The sequence below is a fragment of the Habropoda laboriosa genome, unplaced genomic scaffold (assembly GCF_001263275.1).
Source record: "Habropoda laboriosa isolate 0110345459 unplaced genomic scaffold, ASM126327v1 scaffold9, whole genome shotgun sequence".
Lineage (NCBI taxonomy): Eukaryota > Metazoa > Arthropoda > Insecta > Hymenoptera > Apidae > Habropoda > Habropoda laboriosa.
The window spans coordinates 2,094,725-2,106,750 of NW_017100191.1; the positions used below are offsets into that span (position 1 = coordinate 2,094,725).

The following is a 12,026-nucleotide window of genomic DNA, read 5'->3' on the forward strand; positions in this document are numbered from 1 at the left end:
TTCGATATTTCTAAATTATTGAAATTGCCACATATAACCAGTAATGTGTCTATATTCGTTGTTATCATTTTTTCGAGATGCAAAATTGGTTTTAGAAAAATTAACAATGCAAGATTCATTATCGAAATTATCTTTCAATTTTTATGCAGGACTTTTAACATTCTCTGAGATACAGAACCTTGACGTGTTTCCTTTAATTTCCTTCAATTTTTTTTTTTTTTTTTTTTTAAATAAAAATCCAATTTTTCCTTTGTAATTCATGCAACATTCTTCTTCAGCTTCTCTTTAAACTCTGTATTCATTAAAACTCGAACATACCACTGGTATTAATTAAACTTTTCTTCATTCTTTTATTCTAATTAAACGCTTTTTTAAAATACTTTCTTATAAATTTGCTTGATCACATAATTCTCGATGTATGCTCGGTTACGCGGCACAGACCGCATAATTTAATTACGCCGTTCTCTATTCGAGGATAATCTTGCAATCTCTTTACCGAGATTTCTCGTCGTGTGGAGAAGATTGGACGAGATATATGTACCTCGATCCTCTCCCGGTGATTACGTTCCGCCCAATCGATACTTCAATTATAAATATCGCTTTTGTTCCTTCGGCTTGTACGTGTCACCGGTCAGAATATTCACATTATCAATAAACTCCACTGGATAATTGAGAAATATCAAAATGACGTCTGGCAATGACCTGGAATTAGTTTAACGAGGCCGTTGAATTAACGGTTTTTCCACACGGTATACCTGTTGATATAACAAAGCCTGGTGCCATTGGCGTTTCTTTGAAATGTTTGATATTCCGTAATTACAAGAAAATTAATCAATTTCTTGTGCTAACAGTAATCGGAATTTCTGCAGAAGAAGAAAAGGAAATGACGAATAATTTAATTTCCAATTGAACAAATCTTTGCCGTGAAACCTGTTTTATTAACAGGATGAATAATTCTTTTTAATCGAAGAGCAAATTTTCAAACAACGAGATTTCGTTGAATTTGAAACAACTCCTAACGTTGAGTTAAAGTTTGAGAAAAAATTGTTTCTTAAATTTGTAAATTTATTCAATTAAGAAAAGAATAGGGGAAGAAAAATTTCTTTCGGGTTAAATTTCGGGTATTAGCAGTATTAGCAGTTGTTTTCAATTTCGAAATACGATCGTAGGAAAAATTGCTGGTCCATACTGGAAATGTTCTGGCCTTGGGCCAGTGAAAAGAGTTCTGAAAGCTTCTATTTGTTAAAATGCTGGCGTTATTCCCGGAAGTGAGCCACTCGATCACTTTAACTTTTATCCAATGAAAAGCCGGCCGATATTTCTTAAAAAATCTCCATTTTTATGGCGGCTTCGACAAAAGTGCGGAGTCGAATGGTTATCGACGGTTAGATAGATTTATCGTTCAACGAATGAGAGGTTACTCTGTTGAACATTTAACGTCCGTTTCCTAGAGGGAGGACAATATCTTCCATTAGAATTCCCTATGAACGTCTTTGAACCAATTACATTGGCTCTATAAATCGATGGAGATGGATACACTGTTGGAAACTTATATCAGGATTTATGGAAGCACAGTGGCTTAGTATTATTTTCAGACTTTGTTTTAGACTATATTTAAGCTTCTCCGTTAATCTGAGGTGTTTCCAAATGTTTTTAGACATTCTCAGACATTCTCAGGTGCTTCCAAATGTTCCTATCTACTTTTAGATGCTTTAAAACATTTATATGATGTTCTCAGATGTCATAAAATATTTCTAGACATTCTGAGACATTCTCAGGTACTCTCAGATACTTTCAAATGTTCCTAGATACTTTTAGATGCTTTAAAATATTTATATGATATTCTCAGATGTTTCCAGATGTCATAAAATATTTCTAGACATTCTCAGATATTCTCAGACACTCTCAGGTGCTTCCAAATGTTCCTATCTACTTTTAGATGCTTTAAAATATTTATATGATGTTCTCAGATGTTCTCAGATGTTCTCAGATGTCATAAAATATTTCTAGACATTCTCAGACATTCTCAGGCACTCTCAGATATTTCCGAATGTTCCTAGATACTATTAGATGCTTTCAAATTTTTATATAATATTTATATGATATTCTCAGATGTTATGAAATATTTCTAAACATTCTCAGACATTCTCAGATACTCTAAGATGCTTCCAAATGTTCTTACATACTTTCAGACGCTTTAAAATATTTATATGTTATTCTCAGATGTTTCCAGATGTCATAAAATATTTCTAGAAACTCGCAGATATTCTCAGATGTTTTCAGATATTCCGAAATATTTTTAGATGCTTCAAAATATTTTTCTGACATTCTCAGATACTTCCACATGTCTCCAGATACTCTGAGATACTTTCAGATGTATTTGTTTATACCTTTCTTCCTTTCCAAATTTTTCGTGACACTCTCAGATACTCTCAGGTACCTACAAATACTTCCAGATACTCTCAGACACTTTTACACACTCCCAGTGAATTTCTCATTCACACTCAGTAACTTTTCACACGTACCAGAAAATTCTTCTTGCTAGTCATTTATCGCGATTTATAATTCACTTTAATTTCCTATTCATCTTCCTCTAAGACTTCTCAGTCACTGTAATCAAGACCTTTCTACATCACTTAGAGCCGGTTTCGAATCTTCTTTTCTTCAGAATTAATTTCAAGTGCAAAGCAGAACAATATTTCCACCTTTCGTCCCTTGGAACGCGGGAAGGAACGATTGTCAGATAAAAGAAGATTGCCTGGAACTCGTGCCAGCTTCCCCTCGGTGAAACTGCACTGCGAGATTCGCCTGTGTATCTCTTTCGTCGCGTTTCACCCTGGAATTTCAACTTTCCTTTGATAATGGCTCCGAAACCGCAAGAACTCATTCCCAATGGGAGCAACTTTGAAGCAAGATTGAACATCTATCTCGGTTTACGGACGTTTATGCTCAGAGTTAAACATCGGTTGATTTATGAAAACGTCGAACCGTTGAATTTCCCTCCATTAGCAATAATTCACGAATATTAAATTTCTTCCCTGTCGTGGAAACAATTTTCAAGTAGTAAATTAAGAAAAAGAAGATATAGTAGGTAGCAGAAATTAAACTACGAGCCTTGCTTACGTCACATTGAATTATTCGTTTCAATAAGTTACATTAATCGGTTACTAAATTTCTTTTCAATTATCAATAAATCATCGAAATCGATTTTTTTCTCAACAATGCAAAAAAAGTATCAACTGACAAAATTGTATGCACAGAAGTATCATTGCAAAGGACAATGGTAGAAATTGGCCAATTTTGGATCTGGTTTGCAACGAAATTTTTTTACACGTCATAATTCTACGGGTTTCAAGGAATTCGAAATGCATAATTATTTACCCTGACGATGATGGGAAAGTTATAGAAAATAAGCATAAACTTTGAAATAACGTCGTTAGCAAAACTCGTCAGCTTAATCATCATTATCTTCTTCGAATGATAATCCGTTAACAAAATAATTATTCGAGAAATCAGCTAGAAAAGTTCATCGTAGATCGATATCTACTATATCTAAAAGAAAAAAATGTAAAATTGTTGCAGCATAGGATCGGTAACTGACAACTTGTTAATGCCTGTGATTGTGGCGATGAACTTTCGAGCTTTGTGGATGTTTACACGATGTTGTGCCGTCTAGATACTGGTTCGAAGGACCACCCAAATGATTGGGACTTGTAAAAACTGATCTATGGTATCGCGTGATGTGAGCTGGTTGCTCCTTGGTTCTCCTTGTTCGTGGTGGTTGAACGACTACTCGACGACTGACGTCGCATCTCGGACGTCCGTGAGAGGGAATTTTTGTTAGGACACGCTGATTGGTTAATGGTGAACAATTGCATTTGCCAATCAGCGTGTCTAATATCGTCTTTACCGCCCTTCCAGTGCGCCCTTAGCGCGCTGTCACTTTGGAAGGATGGGGGGGACGGTCGCGAGGGGTGGGCGGAAGGTCCCAAAAATCTGGAATTTCCTCCGGGTGACTAATCGGCAAGCGGACCGTTACATACAGATGTGCCGTTCGGAAATTCGTGGTTTATGGTATGTTCGTAGGCTATTGCAAATCTAGTGACTTTCGCGGGATGTAATTAGACCCGTGCAAGCAATAAACGAAAATCCTCAACTCGAAAATAACCGTTCCTACAGGAAACCTAACACAACTTGTTCACCATTTTCATTCTCGCGACAGCAGGCAATATTGGAATGAAATATATATTTAGCAGAAAATAAATAATAAAGTTAAAAAAAAATATGTTTCAAATACTTCGACCTGTATGAAATTTTCATTGCCAGACAGTTCCAAAATTGGCCAATTTCTATCATTGTCCCTCTCATCCTAAAATTCTACCCACCATTATCCACCCCTATCTCTCGTTATTTTAACGCTAAATTTTTAATCAAGTGTCTGAATTAACCATTGAACGAGCCTCTCCATTAAAAAGTCTGTGATCTAATGGCAAATTAATCCACGGTAATTCCACTGACTCCCTTTCGACTCGCGATCGAACTGATACCACTCAGTGTAACAAGTGTTCCGTTGGGTTTGTGAAGGGGGTCGGCGGCGTAAGGGGTGAAAAGGAGCGTGCATCAGGTGATTGGGCCGAGTTAAAGCACTCACGTGTGGTGAAACTGTGATCCCACCAGTCGGTCCGGCACAGATAAGCTTTCAGGTCGTCTGCCGTTCGAGCCACTATAACCACCGGCGGTGCAACTAGCGTGCGAATGCTCAGGAACACGCTGAATATCATCACGATGATCCCAAGCCGTTTCAGCAGGCTGCCGTCCGTTATTTTCACAGCTTTCGCCGATTTCACTCGAAATATCACCGATATGCTGAAAGCAGAACGTCGATTTCATGTATCAATTAGGTGGCTTTGTGCAGGGTGAACGATTTCAATGCTGCATTTCGCGAAACGATGAATATTAGGTATTTCTCCCGAAATAGGATTTGTAGATTTTACTTCGGAGGTTAGGTTTTGTTCTAGAGAGATCAGGAATTAGGGTAGAGGTGTTTAAATGAAACTTCTTGTCAAACAAGGAGAATTCTAGTTTGTTTCGTGTTAGGAGGGTTTGTAGATTTAATTTTGGAGGTTATGTTTCGTTGTAGCACAGAGGAAAAACAGGGAAACTGAAATGGCCACGCTGGTTATATTTGGAGATATGGAAATGGTACTTTTATCAAGCGATCAAAATTTCTTTCAATTCGAAGCTAGGAAGATTTGTATATTTTATTTTGGAGGTTATTCTTAATTTAGATAGTCTGTTACACCGCAGAAAAATAGAAAAACAATTCAGTCCCATCCTAACCTAAAGAAACAATGAAAATCCTACTTCCTTTCATCCTTCAAAAATGAATAAAATCCTCTGATCATCGCCTGGATTCGAGAAATTCAATTTAAAGAGGCAAAACCATCCACAAAAAAAAAAAAAAAACCTCAGATTGGGATTCATAAGTTTGGATCTCTGCATTTGGGTTCCTAGACCTAGGTCTCTAGATCTGATCTCCTAAATTTGGATCTCAGATTTGGATCCTCAGATTGGGATTCATAAGTTTGGATCTCTGCATTTGGGTTCCTAGACCTAGGTCTCTAGATCTGATCTCCTAAATTTGGATCTCAGATTTGGATCCTCAGATTGGGATTCATAAGTTTGGATCTCTGCATTTGGGTTCCTAGACCTAGGTCTCTAGATCTGATCTCCTAAATTTGGATCTCAGATTTGGATCCTCAGATTGGGATTCATAAGTTTGGATCTCTGCATTTGGGTTCCTAGACCTAGGTCTCTAGATCTGATCTCCTAAATTTGGATCTCAGATTTGGATCCTCAGATTGGGATTCATAAGTTTGGATCTCTGCATTTGGGTTCCTAGACCTAGGTCTCTAGATCTGATCTCCTAAATTTGGATCTCAGATTTGGATCCTCAGATTGGGATTCATAAGTTTGGATCTCTGCATTTGGGTTCCTAGACCTAGGTCTCTAGATCTGATCTCCTAAATTTGGATCTCAGATTTGGATCCTCAGATTGGGATTCATAAGTTTGGATCTCTGCATTTGGGTTCCTAGACCTAGGTCTCTAGATCTGATCTCCTAAATTTGGATCTCAGATTTGGATCCTCAGATTGGGATTCATAAGTTTGGATCTCTGCATTTGGGTTCCTAGACCTAGGTCTCTAGATCTGATCTCCTAAATTTGGATCTCAGATTTGGATCCTCAGATTGGGATTCATAAGTTTGGATCTCTGCATTTGGGTTCCTAGACCTAGGTCTCTAGATCTGATCTCCTAAATTTGGATCTCAGATTTGGATCCTCAGATTGGGATTCATAAGTTTGGATCTCTGCATTTGGGTTCCTAGACCTAGGTCTCTAGATCTGATCTCCTAAATTTGGATATCAGGCTTGGATTCTCAGATTTGGACCCTCAGATTGGGATTCATAAGTTTGGATCTCTGCATTTGGATTCCTAGACCTAGGTCTCTAGATCTGATCTCCTAAATTTGGATCTCAGATTTGGATCCTCAGATTGGGATTCATAAGTTTGGATCTCTGCATTTGGATTCCTAGACCTAGGTCTCTAGATCTGATCTCCTAAATTTGGATCTCAGATTTGGATCCTCAGATTGGGATTCATAAGTTTGGATCTCTGCATTTGGATTCCTAGACCTAGGTCTCTAGATCTGATCTCCTAAATTTGGATCTCAGACTTGGATTCTCAGATTTGGACCCTCAGATTGGGATTAATAAGTTTGGATCTCCGCAGTTGGGTTCCTGGACCTAAGTCTCTAGATCTGATCTCCTAAATTTGGATCCTCATGTTTAGGTCCCCAATTGAGCCTTTAGACTTGAATGTCTAAATTTAGGTCTCTAGCTTGTGTCTCTATCTTCAAGCTTCTGAATTTTGGTTTCCAGACCGGTATCCCCAGAGTTGGCCTCCAGATTGGTCTTCCCAGACTTGAATCCCTGCATCCAAGCACCCAATCTTGAGTTCCTAGACTGACCTCTACACTTGGGGTTCTTAAGTTTTGACACAACTATCGTGTCCCTCCCACATCTCAGAAATCATTAACCCTACTCTTTCATCAGCCAGAGTACACTTCAGAACCACTTCCATTAGACACTCGCCAGTGACGTACCTTCTTACACCAATCATTTCAAATACTCCAACCAGAGGCAGCTCAACAAACTCTCATCCGACTCGTTCAGGGCAAGATATCGTGATCCCTTTCGCAAACAGCCCTCGAGCTCTTCGACAAACTGCCTCCTCCAGACAACCAGTCACCGATTTCATCGAGTTTTCGCGTCAGAGTACCTCCTATTCATCAGCCACTCGGTGCAGATTATATGCAACCTCTGCTGCTGATCAAAGATTCATCGATTCAGCTCTCACCCCGCAGACACGACACGGTTTCTCAGTTTGTTCCCCGAGCCAGTAATCCTCAATTATTGCGACAATACTAGTCGCTCGGCTACGACACTCTTCGCTCGCTCATAGAATCACAGTGATTACGCGTGTCCATCGGCTGACCTAGTTGTCGCGGCCACTTGAACCTGTACCTCAGGCGATTAAGGAGTTTGGCCAGCAAGTTGTTGGCCTCGTGGAAAAGTTCCGCCATCCCTTCAGGGAATTAGGCGATCCTCAGGCTGAGATCCACGAATTCTTGATGTTAAGCAGAGCTAGCTGATCAAGCTGATAAGAAGATCGATGGATTTGCAAGCGGTTCTACTAAAGCTGGTAAATCCTTGTCAAAGCTGATGATTATAGCATATTAAAATATGCAAAAGATCAAGAGACTACTCTCGTGTACTTTGTATAAATATCCGCAGTCTAACGATGATCCTGTTCAGCTGGAACGAAGGAGGAGTTGAACGTCCATCGAGTGTTCTTTATTCGAGGCTAGAGCTATATGTTCCTACCGAAGGCTTGAAAACTTTGGAGGAATTTTTTGGAAATATTTGGCGAAATTTATCGAGGTCTGATAACGTTTAGTTGATGTAATTTTGATCGGTGTAAAACGCAGTATTCGATGACGAGCTAATTCGATTAACATAATTAGTCGATCTAAAGTTTCCTAAGCGGAATGCCACCGCGGGAGGAAAGTATGCGTGAGCAGAAGTCGACGGAGATTAATGAAGGAAAATAATATTCGCGACAGCATTCAGCGAACTTTCCTTACTTTCAGCCTCGTCAAAGAGACGGCCAAGGCGACTTGGAAATTAATCTTACCAGGCTGACGACTCGAATTATTCTGTTTCAACTCTGTCTCGAGTTAAATTAATATTCCTCCAAGAGCTTTCCACTTCTCATCATCGATAAGAAACAACTTCCCTTCTCCTTGCAAACAACAACTTTAGAAATTTTCGAAGAATCTTTGAAAATTGCCCCGTCTTAATCCGCCGGGAGGAATTACATTTTAAATTATAAATTGACTCGCCCCCATGGAATCCTTCGAAATTCTTATTAAAAGTTCGATTGGAGGCTTTCAATTAGTTCCTAGCTGGTTTGGAAATTTAATAAAAAATCTGGTCGACCGCAGGACAGAACTTGAACGAAGTGTAATCCTTGGAATTTTTGCGTTTTCGAAACGAGTAAATTTATAATTGTACGCCTGCCCTGTTCGGTGACGCAATTCATAAGCCACGGGGGACTCGAGTTCCGTTAATTATAAGTTGGTACTGCTGGACGAAGTTACACGTCGATTAAGGGGTAAGCTCGCTAAATAACGTTAGAATGCCGGAAACATGAAGCCAGAATAATGGCAAGTCGTGGCCTAGCCGAAGAAAGAGAAAGTTCAATAGTGGACTGGGTGTACCAAGTTTAGCAGGAAGTGCGGCCGACGGTTAATTGAGTTAGTTTAGAATGGACAACAGGGAAAAGTACATGGCTGGCTGAGCGTTGCATAATTTTGCCGGTTAAAAGAGAAGGTTGGACGGTAATGTGAATTGAATTCGAAAAGCGAGACGAAAGATGATTCGAAGTAGAATAGCGTAGATTTGGAAAAAACTTCGGAAGCCTGCAAGAATCTTCTGGGACTTAGTAGAATTTTACGTGATTCAAGAATATTTTCCATTACTCGAGAAAATTTTTTACGATTCAATGTAAACTTTCCATGACTATGGAACATTTTCTATGACTCACAAATATTTTCTACGACTCGAAAATAACTTTCATGCCTCAGAAATATTTTCTATGACTCACAAATATTTTCCACGACTCATGAATACTTTCTGCGACTCACAAATATTTTCCACGACTCGTGAATATTTTCTATGACTCAAGAATCATTTTCATGACAGAAATATTTTCTATGACTCACAAATATTTTCCACGACTCGTGAATATTTTCTATGACTCAAGAATCATTTTCATGACACAGAAATATTTTCTATGACTCACAAATATTTTCCACGACTCATGAATATTTTCTATGAGTCAAGAATAGTTTTCATAACTCACGAATACTTTCTATGACTCAAGAATATTTTCCACGACTCATGAATACATTCTATGACTCACAAATATTTTCCACGATTCACGAATACTTCCTATCACTCTGGAAACCTTTGTGTGACAAAAAAAAAATTGTCTACAACTCGGAAGAATAGTCTGCGATCACCACAACATTTCTCATCCACTTGAGAGAGTTCTCTCCGGCTTAGAAAAATTTTTCCAGCTTTTTCACCATCGTCCACGGTTCAACAAACTTCCTTATCGATGTCGAAAGAAACCGAAACGGCTCATTCGCGGAAATTGCTCTGTCCACTGTAACCCAGCTATGAAATAAATCAATGCGCCACGGCGGAAGAGAGGTTTATCACTCGGATGGTTGGCAAGAGAGTACAGCAAAGGGAACGGTGCTCACTTGGCCGAGCTTTATTCGTTGAAACGAAAAGCATCGTTCCAACTGGCTTACGGATTCGAGGGGCGAACTTTCTTCTACCTCACAAGAGAATAGCTGAAGGGGGGAGATGAAGGGGTTGCTGTGGCGGTGGTGGTGAAAGAGAATAGGGAAGAAAGTCGAGGCAATCTTTGTCCCGGAATCTTGGTAGCGCCGGAAATCCTGCAACTGCTCGAAAATAGCGATCTGGAGAAAAGATGAGAGGGACGATACGTTACACGCTGACTGACCAGCGATCGCTGAAAGCTACTGACCTGCTTTTTTCTGTTCCACCCTCGCCCTGAACCCCTTGGCCTCTGGTTCGAGTTAATCGGTGGAAATTTATCGAATCGGAGTAGTCGAAGAGAAAGCGGCGCGGCTGGAGACAGGATAGTGCACTTCCAACCGTGGAAAATTATTCTTTAGAGTCTTGGTAAGTACCAAGGGCAAAGGGAAGCAGGGAGAAAGGGAGCGAGGGGAGAATGTGAAGAGGGTTGTTCGTCGGAGAAAAAATTTTTGCAGCGATGGAAAATTGTTTTAAAGCTGTGCAGAGGGTTTTCGAATGAAGAGGGATCCTCTGGGCGTGTGAAAACAAAATTTTCAGTAATGGAGAGCCCGTTGGAGTCGGGAAAAAATATATTTTCAAGCCCCGAAGAAGTTGTTCGACTTAATAGAAATTTTACAGGATACGTGTGAAAGTTTGTGTGACTTGTAAAAATGTGTATTGGAAGTTATTGCAAGTTTCTGATCTATTTGTATGTCATGGGAAATCATTTTAGCATATGGAAAATTATTCGCAGTCACGAAAATCGTGTTTCAAGTTACGGAAAATTGTTTCGACTCACGGAAAATTAATTCCAGTCATGGAAAATCATTTCGCACCGTGTGAAATCCCCTTTAAATAATTCAACATCGTTCGTGCGAATCGTGTGAAATTATGTAAAATCGTGTAGACTTACAAAACATCATCTCTATTCGGGGGAAATCATTTTGAATCGTGAAAAGTTTTCGTAAAATGCGATAAATCTGCCGAGAATGAAAAATGAATCCCTCGAACTTAAGGAAAATCGTCTCATCTCACAAAGATTATTATAAAATGATTCACGATGAAATGGAAAATCACGAGAATATACAGGGTGTCTCCAAAAATGTGGGCATAACTTCGGGGATAGATTCAGTACGCTAAAATAAAAAAAAAAGCTCATATGAACATATGCCCTATATGATCTTGTTTCCGAATTATAGCCGTTTTTATGTGAAATCTGTTATTTAACCAGTTAACTGTGGAATTTAGTTTTAAAAATCCAACACGGGATGCGGAATTAAAATCAAGCAATGACGAGTATACACGTCGAACGCAGGGCAAATGCTCCAGTTATAAATTTAACGAGAAAAAAAAGTACAGCAGAACGAGGAAGGATTACATTTTTATTCGATAAAAAATTAACAATTCATTGTCGGAAAGGTTGTTGTTATTAAAAACTTAGAAATTGTCAAAAAGTAATAAAATTCATAAACAAGAAAAATTAAAGAAAAAAAAAATAATTTTAAGAAATTCAGTTGATTGCAGTGTGGTATTCGGAGAAAATTTTCCCGCATTGGGGAAAATAATCAACTCAGTTTGTAAAAAGTAATACACTGTACGGGGAATATCCGATATACAAAGAGAATAATCAAACTTTTCTTTATAAAATACATAGCAGTTTCATTGGTAATGTAAAGGAAACATACCACCAAATGACATTTTTATTACTTCCTATTGAAATTTGGAGTTTTTATAGGAAATTGTAAATTTTTATTTTACACGACGAGTATACACGTCAACCACACCGAAATCAAGTTTCCAATTGACATGTATACACGCAGTTAACTGGTTAATAGATATAGATTTATAACAACAAATATAATAATAATAAACAATTTATACAAACACATTTACCTAAAACCATTTAACAAAACTATAAAATACGAAAATTTTATTGAAAGAAAAATATTTGAAGAAATAATAGGTAAAGTATATTTAACAATCTCATGATATACAACTCAACTATCCTTCAAAGTATTCAATTTAAAAACAATTATATCTATCTACATTTTATTCACTACAATTATCACTATAT

General features: G+C 38.3%; 1 protein-coding gene across 1 annotated transcript in view; it reads right to left on the minus strand.

Annotated features, from left to right (window-relative positions):
* The window catches only part of LOC108580263 (probable G-protein coupled receptor 158), a 199,729-nt gene that overhangs the window by 31,578 nt on the left and 156,125 nt on the right, over positions 1-12,026 (minus strand). The window contains 1 exon segment of the mRNA XM_017943973.1: positions 4,652-4,866. Coding sequence (XP_017799462.1) covers positions 4,652-4,866 — 215 coding nt within the window.